Source organism: Pteronotus mesoamericanus, unplaced genomic scaffold, assembly GCF_021234165.1.
Source record: "Pteronotus mesoamericanus isolate MK-2021 breed Mesoamerican mustached bat unplaced genomic scaffold, CSHL_Meso_final contig_269, whole genome shotgun sequence".
In the NCBI taxonomy this organism is placed as follows: Eukaryota; Metazoa; Chordata; class Mammalia; order Chiroptera; family Mormoopidae; genus Pteronotus; species Pteronotus mesoamericanus.
The window spans coordinates 4,254,699-4,278,019 of record NW_026555114.1 but is presented as its reverse complement, the minus strand read 5'-3'; the positions used below and the strand labels follow the sequence as shown (position 1 = coordinate 4,278,019).

Below are 23,321 nucleotides of genomic sequence, written 5' to 3'. Positions count from 1 at the left end.
AAGAGCTGATTCCAGTTCTGAGATATGTAAAGCACAAGGTGAGGCTATGATATTTATTGTACCAGAAAGCAAAAAAAGTACTAAAAGACTCAAGTCAAGAGCTAAGTTGAATGGACTTCAACTCTCCACTTTTGGTACAATTTCAGTATCAAAAAAATTTGATGAGGTAATTGAATAAAATGTATCCTTGAGACCACAATGATAATAATTTAAATAGATCCATCCATGCATAAATACAAAAATGAGAAGGGGGGAAAAAGTTCTTTAGGGAAGAATACCAACTAATAATTGTAGAAGAGATGATAGAATTATAAAAATTAGTTTGTTACCCACTGTAATTATCAATTCAGGCAGAGCACACCAAGATATGCTAAAATTATTGGGTGAAAGTTGTTTAGAAATAGACTACTGTCTGAGAATCATCCCATAGATTACCTACTAATTACTTACTAATTACAAAAAGGGGGTGGGAGTGTACATTTACATTAAAGAAATCTGGCAGTCACCACCTGACCCTAGAGATCACGCAGTATCACCAAACAGCATCATCTAGTGCTGATGTGATGTTATAAAGCAGGACACCACACCACCTATAGGGTATTCATGCCAAAAAAATTATTAACCTGAATTTTATTATGGGGAACCAATCAAATTCATAATATAGAATATTCTATGAGCCTGGGACTCTTCAAAACAGTAAAACATAACAAACAAAAAGAGGACAGAGAACTAAAGACCAAAGAGACATAAGTACATACAATGCACGTACCTTGGTGGACCATAGATCAAAACAAAAAGCGTAAAAGATACTTTGGGGACCTTTGGATTTGAATATGCTGCACATATTAGATAATGTTATAAAACTATTAAGTTTTCTTGGTTAATATAATGGTATTGTGGCTTTTTAGGAGAAGATAATGTCTATTTTCATTGAACATGCACATTAGAGCATTAAGAGGTGACATACCATGAAGTCTAGTCACTTTGAAATTGTTCAGAAAGAGAATATATAGAAAGATAAAGCAAATTAGGTGTTGTTTGTACTATTCTTTCAATTTCTCTGTAGATTTGAAAATTTTCAACATGAGGTTGAAAAAGTATTAAAAGGAACCTATTGATGCACTGTATTAAGTGAAACAGTTTTGTAAAAAAAATTTATATATCCACATAAACATATATGCTAGGGTAATGTTAGCTTCTGTAACAAAGGGACCAAAAATGTGGTGACTCAATCAAGACAGTTTATTCGTTGCATCTGCAACAGCCCACGTTGGATGAACCAGATCAGCAGGCAGGTCTCCTCCACTCAGACTTTCGAGGACTCAGGCTGATGACGGTTTCATTGTCTCCAACACGTGGCTTTCAGAGCTGCTGTCTTTCTAGCAAAGGTGCAGGGCCCGAGATTACCTCTGAAGCAGGCTGCACACATCACTTCAGCTCACATGCCTCTAGTTCGACTTTACTCCTGAGGCCACATCTAGGCCGAACCATTCAGTTCAGGGTGGGCAGCTACATTCCAGCCTCAACTCTTATCACCTGAGAAGGGATTTTGGTGCAAAGCTAGTAGTCTCCCTCACAGTCCTTCAAAAGGGGTTTGAAAGAATACAGACCAAGCTATTTGCAGTTTTAATTTCAAGGTTAATGAGGTTTTGAATGTTTTTAATTTTTTTCCTTTCAGCTTGTCTTTTTCCATTATGAACATGCATCGCTTTTGTAATAAGAAAGGAATTACATTCTACAAAAATCAGCCATTGAAACTACAGAAAGATTATTTCACTGGCCAATTTGCAGGATGCTTTGTTTTCTCCCTCCGAAAGAAACATACACGCTCATCTTAAATGTCACCTTCAGCATTTTTCTACTCAGGAAGCCTCAGTTGGGCCCCGTGCTCTACCTTGCTGAGTCTTAAGCCTTTACTTAAATCTCAGAGGCCCCCACAATCTGACCCCGCCCGGCCATCCAGCTTTATTTCTCACCTCTTCCCCCATACCTCTGCCTGGCCACCTGCCTCGCCGTGCAAGAATCATGCCACACCTCTTACTCCATTTGTACCTTGGCTTGTGCTGCCTCCAGCCTAAGTCATTTTCTATACACCCTTTAGGTCCCAGAAAACACCACCTCCTTCATGAAGCCTCCCTTGACTTTTCACCTTTTCTCTGAGTTCCTTTGAAATTTAGAATTGGTGCCACACAATTTATTCCTTAATCAAATATTATTTTGCTGATATTGTACTCATCTTATCTCTCCCATGGTAAGCGTCTTATTGTTATATTCCTTCATAGAGCCTAGTATGGGGTTGAAGACATAGTAGATGCATATATTTTTCAATTAATTCCCATGCTTTATGACCTATTGTTTTGAGTAGGAGGTATTTTCATGGATGAGATCTGATGGATCATGTCTTCCGCATTCCTCAGATGCTCCTCCCAGCTAAAAGGAGAATATGAATTGAGATAAAGGAAGAAAGAGAAATACATACATTGTAGCAAAACCATGCCTAATTGAGGGCAGTCTCAACCTGCTGCTAAACGCTACATTTCAGTGTCCAAATTTTTTAAACCCAACAGTTCTGACCACATATCACCCAGAACTCCGTCCCAGAGAACACAGTACACACTTGTCTTCAAAATATAAAAATGTGTGGCCACCACACATGTAAACTGACCGTGAGTTCTGCAGCACACGAGGGGTTAGCTCTAAGCTTCACCCAGAGCCCGTTCCATAGTGAGATGGACAGTAATCACGGTGCAAGTTCTGAAGTCCCACGTCCCTCTTCTTCAGAGAGGAGACCCAGTGGTCACCTAACGTTACAAAGGTTTTAGTCACTGAGGCCACTGTTTCTCTCAGATCCATGTCCCAGGCTGGGTCATTCCACTTTGCCAGCATGATGATCAGAGAGGAGGTGGCAGGAAAATTCTCTATTGAAGTCAATGGTAGAGACAGGAGCCCAGCTGACTCCAAAAAGCATCTTGCGGCAAATAGAGCAAGGGCTTCCCCTGCTGATCCTGGTCTTGCCAACCCCACTTGGCACCTGAATCTTCAACTGGGAGAGAGAAATGGGGCTAAGCAGCCATTTGAGTTAGGTAGGTGGGACCTGAGTCAAAAACAAACAAAACCCATAAAGGTTATTAATCCTTGTGTTTAATTGTTGTTCACATTTGCAGTCCTGGTAAGCTCAAAATTGTCCTGAATATGTGAAGGACTTCGCTGTTCTTAGAGGGTGTTTTGGACGAGAGAAAATTTAGCCCACTTTGTGCTACAGCAGCACTCTGCATAGAACATACTAACTTTATATTTCTTGAATACATAAAGGTATCCATCCTATCCAGAATGCTATTTATACACGCTGCCCTCAATTCCCCAAGGCAGTCTTCTGTTTGAGGCACAATTTGAGTGTGGACTTTGGGGACAGCACTCTGAAAATACTCATTTGTATCCACAGTCCCTTGGCCACCCTTTCCATGTTGTTGCTGTTTGAGTGTTGAGGTTCACTGCCTTGATCACACTCTTTCAGAACCTCATGAGACTGCATTTATTTCAAACGTAATAAACACACAGTCTTTCTCTGGCATCAGCCTGACACGCTCTTTGCCTCTTCTCTCTTATTCACAGCAGGTCCTGCCCTGATCTATACTATGTCATAAGATCCACTCAGCTCAGCCGTCTGTCACATGACACATGGCAAAAATGGATTTTGTACACATCGATCTGAATTCACGAGCACACCCTGGGGTGGGGTGGGGCACACCAGTTGAGAACCAGCTCCCTGGGTGTTGGAAATGAACCAAGAATTGGAAAATGACTCCACCTTTTCTGTCCCTGACTGCTTTAGTCTCCTTGCTCTTCTGACCATCTCTATTCATTGTCACATGGCCATTTCAGACTCAACGTTGTTAAGTCCCAGTTTAAAAACTGAGTCATTCTGCCCTGGCGAGGTAGCTGAGCTGGTTAGAACATCATATTGATATGTCAAGGGTGAGGGTTCCGTCCCCTGTCAGGGCACATACTGGAGTCAACCAGCGAATGCATGCATGGGTGGAACAACAAATCAATGTTGATCCCCACTCCCTTCTACAAATAAAAATTTAAAAATCTACTCATCTCCTATCCCTGAGGAACACTCGGTTCTCCACTTTCTAGGACCTAACCAGAACTTAGCAACTAAAGTCCCTAAGTTGTTACTGCAGTGTCCAGAGCTGCTTACATGCCCTGCTGAAAGCCTCTTCTCTTCCCAGTGTGCATCCCCCTCTGATCGCATGAGAGAGCCTAGCTCTGGGCAAGGCAGCGTCTTACATTATATGGATGAGGCCAGAGGCACAAATTGGGAATCTTTGGAAAATGTTAAGTACAAAAATAATAATATTCCAGAAACTATTGATTGCAATAACTTCTTTTAGTTAACATGACTTTATTAGGACTTTCTCATCAAATTACCAATAGGGAACTTAAAGTAAACACATGTATCAGTAGTTTTGTGTTTTTATTTTATTATTTATGTTTTAGGCTTTGACTTTTGAGAGAGCTTGTTTTCTTCCCCCAAAGAAATAGTAATGTGCTGTTGCCTCCACCTCCATGTGACATTTTAACTTAGGAACATATGGGGGAAGAAGTGAAAATTGTAATTACTGTTCAAAATTACAAGATGAAAAAACATAGTTTTAAAATCAACTTTAAATCAAAATAATTATTATTGTTCAAGAATCTCTAAATGTTGTTAAATATTTGCCATTAGAGGTTTACCGTCTAAAAAAGAAATTGTACCATATTTTCAACTGGCTACTTTTAAGACTATCATAAATAGCCTTCAGAAGAAATGAAGAGTCCATTGTAGAGACTCACCCACCTCTCTGTTCATACCTCTGTGAGATACCTATTGGTATTCCAACTGGTATTTTCACTGGAGCTTTTGGCTTTTGGTTTCAACAGTGGGCAATGTTCAGTCATTACTTTTTGAAATGGCTGAACATGAACTAACAGCTCACTGCAAAAGCCAACGCTTACATAGCACTTACTATTTGCCTGGCACTATTCTAAGTGCCATAAACATATCTTAACTCATGTAATCCCCACAGAACCACCAACCGGTATACACCCTTGTTCCCAGGTGAGAAAATCTGAGACACAAAGAGGAACTAACCCAATGTCACACAAAAATACATGAAAGAGCCAGGGTGCACTCCCAGGAAGCTGTCCTCTGAGTCTTAAACACCTCACTTTAGTGCCAGAATGAATTACTAAAGGCTTCTCCCCCCACCCAGCCCCACCAAGGATCCTTCTCCCCACAAATATGATGAATTTACATGAGAAAGAATAAATAAAAATGGCTGAGTACAGGAGAAGACATTAGCAAAGACACAAAAGTTCCAAGTGATTTGCTTAAGATCCTTCAATGAAAGATTTAGTGGCACATTCATAAGTATTATAGTGCTTGCCACTCTAGATTTAGTCTCTAACTGACAAAATCCCCACTCCCAGCTGCAATTTCTGGACTCTGAATGATTACCAACTGGAAGTAAGGTTGATGGAACCAGGAAACAGAGATGATATACTCGGGACACAGGTGCACAATTCCATATGCAATAGGTATGGTCAAATTGGCCAAGCTTTCTGTTGCCTCTTTGGTTCTACTAAAGGCTTATGGCATAATGAACGAACGGGTGAAGAAAAAATAAACATGGCTCAGCACCCCATCTAATAAAGTCTCTTCACCAACTCCTCCCAGCTTCCCATTGCCTGAGGCAAGCAAAGAATTCTCCACCCACTCTTGTGCGTTTTTTGTGTGGGGCAGTTTGTGGAAGGAATGCTGTCCCATGCTCACTCATGATGTTCTTGCCTATGACAATCTTAGGCATCATAATTATAATTTGGCCACATTTCCTTTCCTGAGAATGGAGAGCCTATTTCATGTTCAAAAGTGACCTAATGTTTCATCTTTGACATTTCAGAATAATTTTCAAGGATTTCTGTTTAATTCCGGAATCGAAAAGGAAAGGGGAGAACAACCAATTCATTATGTCCTTGCCTTTTCCTGTCTCTTTATCTGAGGGTGGTCTGTTTTCTGAAAATGTAGGGAGAAACAATAATTATTTGTTGGAAGGCTGTATCCAGACTCTAAATTACAAGACATGATTTACAGTCTTGGAGGGTAACGATCTGTCCACCTGTAGATTTGATCTTCTTTACGGAAGATGGACGAGTAGGGGGATTTTTTAGAGTTTAGTTTGTCTTATGTTGCACCCAATAATTCAAAGCTAGTCGAAGTATTTTCCTGAGTCAGGAGCCTTGAAATGAAAATGCCATAACTGTCAGAGAGACCGATGAGCAAGATCAATACAAATTGCCACAGCTGGGGAGGTGAGGGGGGATATTAATTTAGCATCCTGTGTCTGCAAAGGACTGCATTTTCCAATACCAGACTCATGCACAGTGTGAGAGAATTTAAGTGTTAGTGTTGGAATTCCCGGTGTGTGTGTGCATGTGGTGTAGGCGTGGGGGGATGGCTGTGGTTTTGTTTGTTGCCGAGTGTATCACCTAGAAAATCCTACTAAAACCAGGACCTAAAACAGAAGGCAGGACTTAAATCACCCTTCAAGACCAGGTTCCTCATAAACCATTTACACTGTTTCCATCCTTTCTTTGGTGAGTGGAAGCGTGGCAAAGTGTACAAGCTATTGGATGCCTGGATAACTTTTACTGCGTATGCAAAGCTGTGTTGAGATATTCTGACACAGCAGGAATCATGATTTGTCTATGCATAGATTTATACTGACTTCTTTATAGCAGAATGACAAGTAGGGGACTTCTTAAAAGATTAGTCTGTCTTACGTTGCACGCAGTAATTCAGAATATTAAACTGAGGTCTGACTTGTTCAGTCCCAACACACTATCTAAATTTCCTTTTTATTTTCAAGTGTATGATTAACACAAGGAATATTTTTCCTCACCCACCCCCAAAATAGTTGAAATAACAAATAACAAGAAATTTAGAAACTATGGTAGTCTCTCCTGCTTTCATATGCAGCTTTGAACATGAGCTGTTTACTGGTCATCAAATTACTAAGGGTCAGAATTGCAGTCTTTTCATAATGTTCTACAAAAATAGACCAATAAATGTGACTTCTTTGTATAATGCTCTACAAAACAGACTCATTCACTTTGCTATTGTTTCTAAATTGATACACCCAGTCCATCAAAATCTCACTGGTAAAAGGGCATATTGAGCATGCAGGGCAGGTTGCTCTAGAGTTATTGATGGAGGGGTCACTGCATTTGGCTAGTCTTTTTCTCCTTTGCCCAGCAAAAATGACCTACTAGGCCACTGATACTCAAACTTTTGTTGTTTTCCATAGAGTTCTGGTGAGGAAGATCCTCTAGCCAAACCAAGATTATCTATCAAGAATTCTGCCATGAAGTGTGATTCCAGACTTCCAGCAATTGACCAAACATCTGTCAAGCAAAAACATAAAAGTACCATGACTACAAGGAAACCAGAGAACGTGGGCCCCAGCAAATCCTCTCCAGGTGAGTAGTTGTTTTATTAACTTTCACAAATTCTAATATCCCAGTGTTAACAGTAATGACAGCCACCAAATTGGTGATGTTGGTTACACCCAGCGCTTTCCAAGTGGCTAATTCAGGTTTTGGAGGGTCCAATGATCTTATGCAAATGGTAAAATTCACTTAGGAGAACATCAGGCAGGTCAAGGAGGTGTGGATTATGTAGAGGAACTGTCTCTACTGCACACATTTTCTGCCCAGTCATTGCTTCGTGTGACACTTGCCTAGAATTACCGCCTTTTCATCTTCTTCATTCTTGGCTGGGGGGGGGGGGGGAGGAATAAAGGCATTTGGCCCCAGGTATCAAGTTTTATGACTCAAGCAAGAGCATGAAGAGAAGCTTTCATGAGCATCTGAATGGCATAATTTATAGCCAAGAAAGAGAGTAATAAAGTCCTCCACTTCTGAGGTTGTCTTCTCCGGGAGAGAAGGGGCTTGATAAATCCTCCCTTTTGTGCAATTTGGTAAATAATTCACTCTTTCGCTGCCTTTGAAGCAAAGACCAGTCCTCTGCTTGAGGCAGGAGTGATTTAATAGTATCCAGAAAGGGGATAAATCCAACGGAAAGTTTAGAGTCCCTCAGGCTCATCCCCATCAGAGCCAACATGTGGGACAGACTCCATTCCTCGGGGAACTGACGTTGAAGTTGGGGTAACTGGGAAGAAAAGTCGGCCTTCTGCTTGCAGTGCAACGGAAATGATCCCAATTAACTGCTGAAGAATTCATAAATAGCGGGCTATTCACTTACATCTGAGTCACAGCTATCGTACTTTCTAATCCTAGAGAGCGCTTGTCATGCGACCTGTCCAGTTAAGTCTTAATGCATTTTTAGAAAATGGCAGCTCTCAGAATAACCACACACATTTATTGCTTTTAATGAAGTAGAAAACAAATGGATTTCTGAAATGATGCCCTTCCAGGCAAAGCCCCAACTCTTTTTTTCTCACTTAAACAGGGGGAAGTATCGCCATAATTAATTTCTCATTTTGAAGATATTTAGTAGGACTTAGGTTTTTAATTCAGCTGTTTAAGAATGAAAGAAGACAGATAAGATCATTCCCCAAATATTTCAAAATACATGTTATAATTTATTGAATTGAGGATTTTTTAATAGAAAAAATGAATTTAAGTTTAAATAATGTAACTCCATTCACTGGATATAATATAGGTTTAGCCTTTTGCTAAAACTAGGCAGCTGCTGACATGGTATGCTTTGTCGTCCGTGGAGAAAAATTATAAAATGAACAGTGTACCTCACTCAATGATTTTAGCTTGTCTGATTAATACAGATGTAAATCCTCCACATAGAACTACAACACTGACAAAAAGGATATATTAATTCACTTTACATTTTTCTAAAACATCAAATTTAAAGAATAACTAGGTTGCTAAACACCAAAGTTTAAGCAAGAGAGTCAAGTTGGCAGAAAGATCAATTTCATCAAATGAAATTTGATGTTACTTGTATTAAAAAGCCTTTAGAAACCACCAGCTTTAACGTCATATGATGGCCCCAGGTGATGTCTCAGACCCATCGAGCCATGAGCCGGGCCACGGCTTGGCTGTCCAGCAGGCGTAGCAGCACTGGTGACTGATGTCATTGTTACAGAAGCCGAATCCGTTGTGCTGCAAACTGGGCTGATCATGAAGCTGGCTAAAAGCACAGCCCTGGTATGTTAAGTAAGATCCATTCCACTTACATGTGCAGACTCACCCCTTAAGGGACCCTTCAGAATTCCTTCATTAGCATAGCAAAATGAGAGCCCAGAGACATGGCAAGAATGTAAGCTTAGTCTTTCCAGACAAAATTGAGTTGACTGATGGTGACAACTCAGAATATTCAGATAAATGCCCTAGTATTATAGAAAAAAAAAAGGGTTTGAGACCTGAAATATCTGGACACATTGATCCCATTCACCAGGTAAATTTGTAGTTTCCTGCTTTCTGTCACCTCTGTAGAGAAATTACTTTCTTAGCTCATTTTATAGCAAACAAAGTTGGCAGTGAGTCACCAGAACTTCTTCCCATGTCAGGCCTCAGATTCTTTGCAAAACCAAAGCACAAAACACGGTGAAATCCCCCTGCATCCTCTGTCTCATGAGCTAACCTTCCACACAGTGTCATGCCAGACTTTTACCAGATAAAATAATGGAGCTGGGAATGTGGCTGGACATAGATGCAAATCTATGCAATGACGATCCGTGTCATAAAAGTTTTTCCTTATGTGGGAACTGCCATCTAAAACCCCTGAAATGGTGATTTACAATATAGGAACTATCTGTGCCCTCTACAAATAGACTTATAACCGAGAAAGCATCAGATGTTCATTGTTCTTTACACTATTAGAAAAAATTCACGCACTTTAAATTAAGTTCATATATTCCACAGAGCTATTTCTAAATGAGTTGGCTTGTGCTTCTCCTTACCACCTCTGTCTGTGCAAGGGTGTGTGGTTTATGGGTGGACAAGTGCTTTGGAGTCAAAATGCTTGGATTAGCATCTGGGCCCCATTTCTTACTTGCTCTGTACCTTTGGGCAAGTAACTTCTTGTACCTCAGTTTCCTCATCTGTAAAACAGATCTTACATGCTAGGACTGCTGTAAAGAGTAAAGGATAGAAAGTATGCTCAGCCGTTAGAGTACTGCCTGGTACCATAAGCCCTTGGGACACTATGGCAATATGAATCTAGCACGTAAAAGCAGCAATTAGTAGAGAGAATGAACTAGAAAATTTTTTCTTTGTATTAATGTTGTCCACCTCCCCACAGCCTTCTTTTCCTTTGCCAAAAATCAGTTATATTTTTTTAAATCCTAACATAAATACAGGTCCAGACACTTTTACTACACCCTGAATTTCCAAAGTAAAACACCAAATGGAAAGAGAAGAATGATCAGAAAACATTCTACTAAGCTGGAGATTTGCTTCATCCCCCAAAAGGACATGGAAAATCCAGGCAGAGTCAACACCCAGCTGGGTCTGATGTACAACTGACTCAGAAATCCTATTTCATGATCAAGGTGGACACCAATATAGGATGAGAAATGGGCATAGCAGAGTCATATATTCTTATTTCAGAATTCCGTATGATCAGTAAGAAGCGGAACAGTCAGCAGCCCGGGCGAGTACAGGGGGACAGGGAAAGGCAGGGACTTACAGTGGCCTCAGGCTCCTGGACTCCTTCTCTTTCAGCCCCAGCCCAAGTTGGATGGGAGCCACCTCTCCTTTCCAGGACAAGAAAGGCATCCAGAGGCCACTGTGCTGTGGGGTTCTGGCTCCCGGAGTCCTAAAGCGCTCCCTACCCCCGTGTCGGACACATGGGAGGTGAGGGTGCCCTGTGCCCTCACCCAGGGTTTGGGCAGAGTCCCCTAGTTAGGCGCCAGGGAAATGGACCTGGATAAAGAACTGGGAGACTGCTTCCAAAACCTTGCCCTTTAAAACAAAGCCAAGCATTCGGAAATTATCCTCACTTATTGAGCTCAATGTTAGTCATTACCAGGCTAAGATTTGTAGGAGTGGCAAAACCTATTCAGCTTAATAGTGGCTTATCGAGAAGACATGTTCTTGTAAAACTAAGAAAAAGCAGTGAATTCAGATCTATAAAGATAAACATCTAAAATAACTGGTCTCTTTTGAATTGGGAAATATCTGCTTAAAGAGGAGCTTGACAGAGAAATTTGAAGCAAATTCCAAATCTTCATAACCTACCTTGCAAATAAATTCTGATAAAGATTTTCTCTGAAAGGCCAAGGCCAATGAGGTGCCTGGCTAGTCCGCTGGTGTCCAACAACTTTCCAAGCTACTTGCCCAAGTTAGAAAACAAGGAACATAAGTGAAAGCTCCCCTTTTCATACAGATCATCATAATTCTCAGTCCAGTTTTGGTAAAGCTTCCAAGACAAAGGGGCTCAGGGGTGTCACAGAACCCAGATTTCAAAGTCCTGCCTCAGAATCCTAATCCACCACTTTATAGACCTAAAAATGTGAACTGGAAACTTCTCCAAACAGTTTCCTCATCAGCAAAATGGAATTATCACCTGCCTCACCAGCTAGACAGGAGGACAAAACTCCAGGGTCTAGAATGGGCTTTGGGTGCAGGTTAATCCTCAGTCCCCCTCTGCTTACGAAGCCTGCCCATACACTGCTCTCAGGTTAGCATCTTTATAAGAGAGCTTATAGTTGGAGATGTAAGAGAGGTTATAACTTGATTATAAAATCTTTTAACTACTGATGATCAATGATGACATCCATTTATCCAGTGCCTATGGGATGCTAGCAAATATATTCAACTACCCCACTGTACCAGGGGGCATGGTATCAGGGGGCACTTGCTTTCTCACCCATTGCTCATTCACTTCATGCTCACACGCCAGCCACTGTGTGGACACTGCAGATACAGGAATAAAACCCACAGGGCCTGCCCTCCAGGGGCTCACAGCCTAGTGGGAGGGCAGGACACCACCATGTCCTGACCAAGGTAAGTTCTAAAAGCTTTGACAGAGGATTTAGCCAGGGGAGGAAGGCAAGACAGATGTCCCCAGCAGGATGTACTGAGCGTGCAAAGGCCTGAGGGGAGAGAGACTATCAGACATCAAGTAACTACAATCACGTAGGGCCTTGGTCTCCAAGTGTCCCCAGACTAGGACAAGAGGCATCACCTAAGTAAGAGCTTGTTAGAAACACAGAACCTCAGCCCTGATTGGTGTGGCTCAGTTGGTTGGGCGTTGTCCCGCAAAGTGAAAGGTCGCCACACGTGCCTTGGGTTGCAGGTTGGTCCCCAGTCAGGGCACGTATGGAAGGAAACCAGTCAATGTTTCTCTCTTGCATTGATGTTTCTTGCCCTCTTTTTTCCTCCTTTCCCCTCTCTAAACATAAAAAAAAAAAAAGAAATACAGAATCTCATGTCCCAACCCAGACTTACTGAATAAGAACCTGTTTTTAACAAGACCTCTGCACATTTGAGTTTGAGAAGCTCTGGTTTAGGGTCAGGCTGCAAGTTGGAAAGTGTAGAGCAATAAAGCTGACGCCCTATAGGCAGGCAAGCACCAGGCGCCCAAGAGCCTTGAATGTCATGCTGAAGGCAACAGAGCATCAGTCAGGGACAGAGGTTGAGCAGGAAGTGATGCGATGAGACTGGCATTTTTAAAAGCTGACTCTGGCTGTAGCACAGAAAACAGACTGGCTGGAAAGGTGAGGACAGCCAGACACAGGCCAAGAGACCAGAGAAGCAATAGTTGCTGGGACCCAGAGAGAAATGAGAAAGGCTTGTCGGGGAAGAAAAGCAGAGTAGATAGGGAAGAGGGCTGGGCTTGAGGGATGTTAAAGGAAGTAAACCTGGCCGAATTTGGTGACTATTGGGTGTGGAGATTAAAAAAAAAAGGGAAGAGCCAAAGAAAATTTGGAGTCCTGACCCAGGAAACTAGGCCAACGGCAGTTGCCTTTGCCAAGGCTGAGAAAGTGAGAAGAGGGCGGTCCCATTCTGTAGGTCTTTGACGGGCAGGCAGGAGGGCCAGCGGGAAGTGCCAGGAAGCACCTAGATACCCAGCTGTGCTGCTCAGCAGAGATCCCAGCCGCCAGGAGGAATCCACGGGCCTACAGTGAGCAAGAAGCAGCTGCCACCAAATGCCTGCCCCTGAGAGTGGGTGGAATAAAAAGAGAGATGATGAAGGAATCTTGGGGTGTGAGAGCAGTTAAGGGAAGAACGGGGAGTGGGGAGTGGGTAGACAATTCTGGAGAAGTGATCCAAAAAGTAGGAACCACTCACTGCTGGAGCTAAGGGAGGCATTCGGAAAGGAAGGATGGATAATAGCGTCAGTTCCTACAAAGGATTCAGGTAAATAAGGACTAAGACCCCTCCATCACAGGGACAGGCATACCTCGGAGACACTGCGGGTTTGGTTCCAGACCCTGGTATAAAGTGACTATCACGACACAGCAAGTCATCATCTTTTTGCTAGTGGGAGGGTCTTGCCTTTCATTTGTGAAAATCGCAACACCTGTGAAGCGCAATCGCGCAAAGCGCAGTAAAACGAGGTATGGCTTCAATGGTTTTCAGCTGGGTGGTGCCAGCGACGGCATTTTGGAATTGGAACTAATTTCAGCTGCAGCATTCCCTAAACTTCTCTGATAAGAATCACGAGAGAGGTGCTTCAGTAAAATACTCGTTTCTGGTTCCCGTTCCTGACCCAGTGCAGCAGAAGCTCCAGAGAGGGAGCCTGCAAAGCTGGGTTTCCGACAAGCACCGCAGGTGACGCTCATCACAGCGGTCTGGGCGCCTATCTCAGAGCCCTACTTCTCCAGCTTTAAAGCCCACAAGAGGCACCCAGAGACCTTGATAATCCACAGGTTCTGATTCAGTACGTGTGGAGGGGCTGGGTTTCTGCAGTTCTCAGAAGCTCCCAGGTGATGTCCATGCTGCTAGTCCAAGGGCCAGCCTTGGAGCGGCAAGGCAAGAGAGAACACCCATCTCCTTTTGCAGATGAGGAAACAGGTTTTGGGAAGGTAAGCGGTTGCTCCAAGGTGACCCAGCTGGTTAGTGGCAGAGCTGAGAGATTTGTCATGCATGAGGGGGTCGCTCCGATGCTGACTTCTCCTTCAGGTGCCCACATCCAGCCTCCAGCAAGGTTGGCAGATTGAGTGTGAGATTAGGGAACAAATCATTAACCTCACTTGGACACCTTCCTCGTCCACCTGCTTTTCTCCCCCTTGGTCCCTCTGCCCTCCCATGATCCCACCAGGGGGTCCCTGTGCTTCGTTCTCTTCCCCCTAAGCTTCCCTCTGCAGTGGAAAGGCCAGATTACGGCATGACCACCACCTCCAGCCGGGGGCAGCTGGAGGATTGAGGGGAAGAGCCTTACCTACGTGAGACCCCGCCGGCCACCATATGTTGCTGCCAGAACTGCTAATGAGATGGGCTGTGGGAACTGAGAAGGGACCGAGAGCTTCCACACGGGAACTTAGTGGGGGAAGAACTTCCCAGCATCTGTCAGGGACGCCAGTGGCTATTGGCTGGAAAAGGGTGTGATGGTTGATAACATTTCCCTGGTTAACTCTTCGGTGACCTTGAGGTCCCAGCTAGGTGCCTGCCGCCCTGTGACACCTGGAGAGGCGACCCCGAAGAACAATTTTTGAGTTTGGATTCATTCACAGACTTTTTTTTATGACCTTTCCCCGTGTGAGTGCTGCTTCCTGACTGCTCTTTTTCTTTTGTGCAGGTGACAGCAGCGAGCACCCCCTGTTCTGTGTTGAATATTCCCCTTACTGCTCCGTCTTTGCTTTCTCCCCTGTCCCGCAGCCCAATACCAATTACTGCTGCCTCGTCCTGCCACTCATTCCACCTGCCTCCCCGGTGGCCCAGGGCCCTTCCTCCCACCTTCCTCCAGTTTCCTTTCCGGGCTTCGTGAGCCCCACCCCACCCTCCCCTAGCCCGGTGCCCGGGTCTCCAGCAGCCCTGTGCTATTTCCCAGTCTCCAACCCCACCCCGGCCGAGACCCCTGTGCTGTGCCTGCCTGGCCCCAGGAGGCCCAGTAAAATTTACCTCCTGTGGTAAGTGGCCCACAGCAGGGCACACAGCACAGTGCATCCTGGGAGAGGGGGGCCTCAGGCTTCCAGAAGGCAGGTGGACGATGGGAGGGGCCCAGAGGGCAATGTCATGACCAACCAACACCAGGAGGTGTGGTGTGCGGGGGAGGAGCAGGAAGACAGCAGCTGCCACTTCACTCAACCCTCTTCTAGCACTAAGGAGAGAACGACCAATAAATCCCGTCATCTCTTGAGGCTCATTTGATTTCTTCACTCCTGAGTCTGGCACACTTGGGACTTGAAAACCCGACAGGCTCCGTGTCTGATCGGCCCCCGGGCTGTGTGCACGTGTGCACGCGAGAGGGCCATGGGAGGGGGCACCGGGGCAGGGCTTTTGGAAAACACACGCTGGAACTGAAAAGCCCTTCAGAACCATACTGAGGAGGGACAAATTAAAGGGCTCAGTCGCTGTTTACGTTCACTTTTCTGCCTACTTATTAGGCACTGCATTTCCCCAAATCAAAAATCCTACCTCCTGGGTTCCAAAATAAAACATATTTATGGTACATAATTAAGCTTTAATGAAGATCTCCTCTGGGTACGTGAGACAACACACATTCCCAGCACATTCAAACAGGCAGATCGACACGGCCTGTTATTTGTGACTGTACAGAAAGCTGCCTATTACACCAAGGCAACACCAGTGCTGATAATTAAGCTGTAATTCTTCCCACCAACCAAAGGAAGCAATAAATTTTTTTTAAAAGGCGTCTCTTAGACAGAATCTTGGCACCTCCTAGGCACTGGGTGTCAGAGTCAAGGTAGGGAAGGGAAGAAGGAAAGGTTCAGGAACTGTATTTTTCATTTTCTCATTCTTTTCCACTCTATCAAGAACAGTACTATGACAAGTGAGGTGAGGCACTGAACAATTATCAGGTGCCATGGACCTCGTTCCTGGCCATCAGGGGCTTGTGTAGGTATGGAATTACCTGCCTGTATTTCTTTTCCTGGTGAAATTAAGAACTATTCTGTAAACAATTACATTGTCAAGAAAACTGAGGCAAGACATGTTTTATCTCAATAGATGCTGGGTTTCTTTGCTATACACACGTCACCTTGCTCAGACCCTACAACAAAGTATGGGTTTCACATTGTCCAAAGCAAACCACAGTCTTCCCAAAGTTCACTGGAAAACTTCAGGATTTCAAGTTGCCTGGTAATAAAGCTCCTGAACACAATCCCCTTCCTTCTCTGTAAGGCAAAGGGACCGTCTTACTACCTGACGAGGGAGTTGTATTTCATCTTCCAGCGTAACTATTACTTGGTCTTCCCCAAACTATAGGGAGGAACATCCCTAGAAAGGCCCCAAAGCTCTGGTTTTGGTTCACTTTGGGGAGTAGGTGAGGTGATTAGGAATTGGAGTCCAGGTTCATATAAACTAAGCAATCTAGGTCACCTCATTTGTGACTGCAGTTGCAGATGGAGAAGGAATATTTCACAAGAGTGCTTTCCATAGAATCTAAACAGTTCCACAGGGAAGAAGTCAGTGGTGCAGGCAAATTAGATTATAATCTTTAAGGGCATGATCAAAATGTCTTACTCATCTTTGCAAACCTTCAAATTACTGCATAGCAAAGACAGACAGGTATTTGTTGAACAAATTATAATAAAAAGAGAGTTGCTATTTGCCTTTTGGATTTTGTAAAAGGATCGAGGGAGAGAGTAAGGAACGAAGGTTATTGGAATAAGTTATTCTCAACCTATGGAGCCTGCATGACAATAAGTTTCTGGTCCAGTTCAGTTCTCTCATGGGAGTGACTTCAGATTTCCAATTATTGTTGGTATTATTATCACTATTTATGATAGAAACAGCAGCTACCATTTTTAGTAGCTAATATGCACCAGATGCTGGGTTAGACTATTTACATACATTATTGTTAACCTGAACACCAAGTCAACTGGATAGGAATATCCCCATTGTATAGTTGCAGATACTGAGGTTCAAACTGTCAAAGGATAGAAACTCCTGCCTAAACTACCAGGTCACTGCCAGACCTGGTAAAAACAGGCTCTAATCGTTCAGCTTTATTACTTTAGTTTGCTGATAACTTGATTAGAAGAGACCTGGTAATGGAAATCATTTATGAGAACTCATTCTTTGACAAAAAAGCACTTTTTTGAATAAGAAAACAAACTTTTTTGCACAAGAAAATAGTTTTCTACTTTTGGAAATCCCCATAGTTTCGGCTCAACCCATCGTCTCCAGCCCTGCAAGTCATACTAGGCGAGTTTTATTTGACCTGCAGGGGTGTGTGGGGCAACACACAGGCTGGCCAAAGGCAGGGGCCTCATCCTTGGGGACCTCACAGTCCAGGTGGAGAGAGAAGACACACACGTTAAGCAGTTTTAGAATATGTAAATGCTGAAGGCCACAGGACCCAGTGAGTTCTTGCCAACGAAGAGTCAGAGCAGCCTTGGCGGATGTAAAATTGGAAAGAGACCTCGAAGAGGGAGGATCACTGCCCCGAGGGTGTGAGGGGATGGGGGTGGGGTGGGGGAGTGGGGGGTGTGGGTCCAGTAACCTTCTGCTGCCTGGGCTGAGAAGGAAATTTGGATATGCTTCTGGGAATCGAAGTAAAATGCTCATGACCAAGACTTCTCGGATGGTCTCAAATACGCCCCGGACTTGGCCTGACCCCCAAGCCTGCCCCTTCCCTGGCCCTGCCTCGGTTTCTTCCTCAGTCAGTAGGAACCCTGTTGCTTCCTCGAACCCTGCCAGTGAGGTGAGAGGTAGGAGGCAGCTGTTGCCTTCTGAGAGCTGGGGAGAGATGAGGCCGCCAGGAGCCTCTGGATTGGAGGAAAGCGACTCATGGTGCTGAGACAGTGTCTCCACCATTTCCTGTGTCCCTTCCTGTAGAGTCGCCGATCCCTCTCTGTCACCCTCCCCCTCTCACTCTGTTCATGGTCAGTGAAATTGTGTCAGATCATCACCCTCCAAAGAATATATTCTCATCATCTTCTGGAGGAGTCTCTCCTTTCTGGTCATGCCCACAGCCTCTCCGAGCTCCACCAACTTGCCCTAAACTGCAACACCACCAGCAGCTTCCCTTTTTTCTAGTAAGTTCTCTGTGGAGCCCGATCCTCTCTGCCGTGGGGAACAGAACCCAGGAAAAGTAGGTGGCATCTAATCATTGTATTAAACTAGTGCTCGCTTCGGCAGCACATATACTAATTATTGTATAAAACTAGGCTTTGTGGCTGCCAAGGAGAATTTCATTCCTTTCCTCAATCTTGGATGACAAGTGTTCACGCAGCTACAACTTACGCGCTGGAACAGAAACCTGGTTGTCTTCCGTGCCAAGAAGGTCTGCGCTCTCACACACAGCTCAGGGATCCTCCCCCGCTCCCCCAGCCGCCCCAGTGCCCATGTGTGTACTTTCTGAGCTGTCCAAAAGGGGAAGAGCCAGGAAAGTTGTCTTGGAAAGGTTTTAGTCCAAATAGCCACAATTTTAACTGCTTGTGAACCCAAAAACTTGTAGAGGTACATGGAAAATACTGAAACCCTTCCCCAAACTCACATGCACTGACACTTAAAACCTATGAAAGGAGGGACGTGAGATTATTCATACAAATTAGCAACCTCATTCAAAATGTGAATATGGATATTCATCAGGCACTCACTCAATCCACGTTAGCATTCGAGCTGTTGTCTTCCTGTGAGTGTGTCGTCCCAGCCCAGCCGGGAGTAGCACGAGGGCGGGAATGGTCCCCAGACGCTTGGGACCCTTCTGGAGGCAGTGGTGTCGCCAATAAACAACCTGAGGATATGCATAGGCAGGTACAAAACAGGCTGCAATTCAAACTTGGATGACTCTGAAGGAGGGCTTTTTGTGTCCCAACTGTAAAAGGCCTATCCCAACACCGATGAACTGGAAGCTAGAAACGTCTTAGCAAAAGGCATTGCGGGTGTCACAATGCTCGTTCATGGTGACAACAGCCGGGGCAAGCAGGTATGACTATTATTATTTCCATGGAACAGGTGGAGAAACTGAGGCTTCAAGAAGTGCGGTGGTCTTCCCACACCCACGTGGCTACACGGGCGGGGACCCAGGCTTCAAATCCAACTCTTGTCTGATTCCCTGGCTCCATTCTCTTAGCTGCCTGCCCTACTGCCATCCCTATGAGCATTCTTTGTAAGGGGCATGTTTTCCTGTAAAAAATTCATTATTGAAAATTCATTTGCACCTTTCAGCAGCCCAGTCACCACAGATTTTATCAAGGAAGAGGAGGCCAAACCTGGGGAGACTGGCGGTCCGACCAGAGGCGCAGAGCCCAAGAGCGCCTGGGGACAGAAACAGACAGAAATCACAGCTGCCCGCGAAGGTGCCGGTCCTCAGGGGAGCAGGTAAGGGCCCCTAGCTCATGCGTCTTGGTCCTCAGAGACAAGTGACTTGTGCTGTTACCTGATGAATTCCATAGGGTTTTTAGGCACTTATAAAGTGAAACACAAGGTTTTAAAAGCAAACCACTGGCTCCAGTTTCCTTCTCCAAGGGAATTTGGTGGGGAAAGGCAGGTGGGGGGTAGTTTATCTTTTTATTTTTCTGTGTCATTACAGGGTAAGCGTGACTGTGCAGGTTTTTCAGTGGATGCCTGCTGTTAGGCTTCCAGAGAGGGCTTCTGGAGGTTGGGGGGTGGGTTCGGGGTAGGGGTGGAGGGTGGGAAGCAATCTGCAGCTCTGAGAGTGTCTCACTGGGCCACTGTTCCCACCCACCTCCCAGGGTGTCTGTGGGTGGCTGACTGCCCCCCTCCCATAGAGATGTTCTCCCCTCTGATCCAAGGTGAAGGTCTTAATGTGTAAGAAACATCAGAATGAATATATGCTTAATTTCAAAATGCCAGTTTGGTGGACACCACCTCTTTCAACCCTGAGCACTCCTCCTAAGGCCCGAGCCATGCTCCTCCGCTAACCATGTTGCCCTCGCCTGTGGTGGCAGACGGACAGGCCCTAAGGAGCCCCCCGTGGGACTCAAGGAGAGCCACAGGTGACAGCCAGCCTTGCTATGGACCTGTTCTTCTCCTTGGGGAAACCACTGAGCATCACATTTGCTTGCCACCCACTGAACAGAATAACAGTAGCCTTTATTTTAAAATATGACATATACTGTGGTGGACACATGGAAAGGTAGAACATGATAGTATGTGGATGGCTTGGAATTAGATGCAATTAGAGTTTATGTGAACCTGTAGCAACTAGACATCCTCCGAACCCAGTGATCTAACGTTTCCTGTTGGGAAGGACAGGCCTCACTTCTAATTCCAGCTCTTCTTCCTCCTAGAGATGGTGCCGTGGGTGGTCAAATAGTCACTCTGGGCTACTGTTCCCTTGTCTTAAAATAAGGGTAATAAAATCTATCTCTTTGCATTGCTATAACTGAAGAAAATAATATACTCACCAGCACCTGTCTATAGTGGGCAGTGAACCACTGCTAGTTTCTCTCCTGCCACTTCACTGGCCCTCAATGAGCTCTCGAATATTATTTAGAAAGTGAGGTTCCCTGTGCATGAAACATTCCTAGACCCATGAGGCTCATAAAACCCTCCACCGGCTCCAAGAAGATACCTTCCATTATCCTGAGAGGTTCCTTGAGAATTTGTCCCACATTCCTGTTACGCCCAGGGCTCCTTATTGCCCCCCCCCCCAATTATTTCCTCACTGATCTCTCTTTAGTTCTTTTTCTGACATTCTACAGTAGTTTGCATAAATTGGAGTAGGAGCCAGATACTTAAATTGTATCCAAGTTTTGAAGCAAATGTGACAGAAAGGTAATATATAGAAAACTCTTACCAATCAGTAGGAAAAACATGAATACCTAATAGAAAAACAGGGAAGGGCCATAGTGGTTAATTTCACAGAAGAAATATGGGTAGCTAAGAGACATTTTGGGGAAAAAGTTCAACCTCACTTAGTAAATGTAAATTTACATGAGAAAAGCTTGGCCTAGCAAATTGGCTAAGGTTTTTAAAATAATACTCAATACTGGAAGTGAAACTAATAATTAACATTTCTGGGCACTGTTGTACCAGATGCTATGCCAAGCCCTGTAACACAGCTGTGAGAGAGGCTTTCATATCCTACCTATAGGATAACTTGGTACAAACTGGAATTTGGCAATGAGTCAAAAGTCTTTAGAAAGTTTGCACCTTTTGACTTTGCCATTCCATTTTCCTCTTAATCTATTATAAGAAAATTAGACAAATAGTCAGAGATGTATGAGCAAGAACTTTTCATCATGGTGTAATTCGTAGCAGCAAAAACCTTGAAACAATCTAAATACCCAATGATAGGAGAAGAATTAAACAAGTTACATTTATATAATGTACCCTTATACCATAATTAATATCACATTCTTAATAATTAATAGCCAGAGGTAATGCTCACAATAAAAGTTTTAGGGAAAGAAAGCAGAACATAAAGTTGTATATACCCAAATACCCAACCTGTGTTTTTAAAAACAATATTTCTAGATAAGCCAGGCCCCAGTGCCTCCAAGGGACAGGTGGGTGTGGCAAGAGAAATACTCACCAAGGGCTGCCGCGCAATCACGCTCCAACTAAAGGTGTCAATTCCGTGTTCAAATTTGAGCCAAAGCACAGCTGCAAGATGAAAACGGCCCACAGACCTTGAGTTTGCTATCCACGCCTGAGTTCCAGAACTCAATGATCATCTGAGTTTTGGATTTTGTGTGGTTTTCTTTTCTTTTCTTTTTTTAAGATTTTATTTATTTTTAGACAGACGAGAAGGGAGAGGGAAAAAAACATCAGTGTGTGGTTGCCTCTCACGCACCCCCAACTGAGGATCTGGTCTGCAACTCAGGCATGTGCCCTGACTGGGAATCAAACCAGCGACCCCTTGGGTTGCAGGCTGGCACTCAATCCACTGAGCCACACCAGCTAGGGCTGGATTTGGCTTGGTTTTCATTTCTCCTTCATCTCTTCTGTATTTTCCAAATTTTCTATGATGAATATCGATTACTTTTATAACCAGAGGAAACAATTAAAATTATATGGCATCAGAATGTAAGAAACTGTTGGCCAAGCACCTGAAGAAGTCTAGACCAAAGATGCAGTCTCAGGGCAGACAGATGCTTTGCCTGGTCCCCTCTCGCTGCACCTAGAACATTCAGTTGCACCGAGTTGAACTGGAAGTAGCAGGCACTCCGTTCACAGCTGGAGCCCATGCGGGGCCTCAGAGAGGCCCAGGCAGCATCTGTGGGGCCGCTCTATGAATAGCACATCCCTGGCATACCAAACCGGGTGTTTATTCCCAGGCCTAGAGCTAGGAAATCTGCTCCCTATTTGATAGACGCACGAAATAGGGTTAAAATAGCATAAATATAGAATGGCACAGTCTGCCACCTTAAGGGGAAACACACGCACACACACCAGGGAAGTGCTGATGGAATTATTAAAGAGGAAAGCAGCGTGGTGACAAGGAAGGGTGGAGATGCATTTCCTGGGGTGTTTCGTATCCACAGGAGCTGCAACGCAGCACTTAGCCTGTGACTCCTGCCCCAGAAGCCAGTGTCACCAGGTGACAGCTTGGTGGCTTCCGTGAAATAAGCTTATGGTTCCTGTTGAGTTGCCAGTTTCTGTTTTTCGGAAGCTACCCTAAATGACTCTATCGCCCATTAGGTGTCTCCCAAAGCCTGAATGAAATTGGCTCTGGGCAGATCAGGCAGCTCCCACCATCCAGCAGGGTCTACATGTTTAGGGAGCAACCAGAAGATTCGGGTTCCTGCCCTCAGCCCAGTCTCCGTGGGCACTATATGTTCAGGGCCAGATGTTCAGGGCACCCTGGCATTGCTGACGCATCGATGACTGGGGTTTATAAAACCCATGAGGGGCCTGGTAGGACAGCATAAATTATTTCTAGAAAAGCAGATGAGTAAAGATTCGCACTGCGTTGTTGAGTGTCCCCTGCAGCTCACAATAAAAGAGGCTTAGGGAGCATCAGGACATTAGAGACTTGAGCTCATGCTCCCCCGGGAGCCCTCAATTAAAGTGAGTCAGTATTGACTTGGCCCTTGGCTGAGCCAGACATGCTCGGAGCATTTGCCTCTCACCTGCCTGAGCTGTCATCACACGGGCCTTCCTCAACCTGTGGAATCCTGTCCCCTCTGCACTGTGAACCGTGAGCCGCTTTGGAGACCAAATGACAAGGATAGCAGGGCCTCATCAGACCCGGT

At 44.6% G+C, this 23,321-nt stretch overlaps 1 protein-coding gene across 1 annotated transcript in view; it reads left to right on the top strand.

Moving 5' to 3' along the window:
• MARCHF10 (membrane associated ring-CH-type finger 10) overlaps positions 1–23,321 on the top strand; it is a 75,895-nt gene that overhangs the window by 26,990 nt on the left and 25,584 nt on the right. Inside the window, exons 3-4 of the mRNA XM_054574824.1 lie at positions 7,350–7,521; positions 19,327–19,479. Of these exons, the coding sequence (XP_054430799.1) occupies positions 7,350–7,521; positions 19,327–19,479 (325 nt within the window). The remainder of the gene's footprint in view (positions 1–7,349; positions 7,522–19,326; positions 19,480–23,321) is intronic.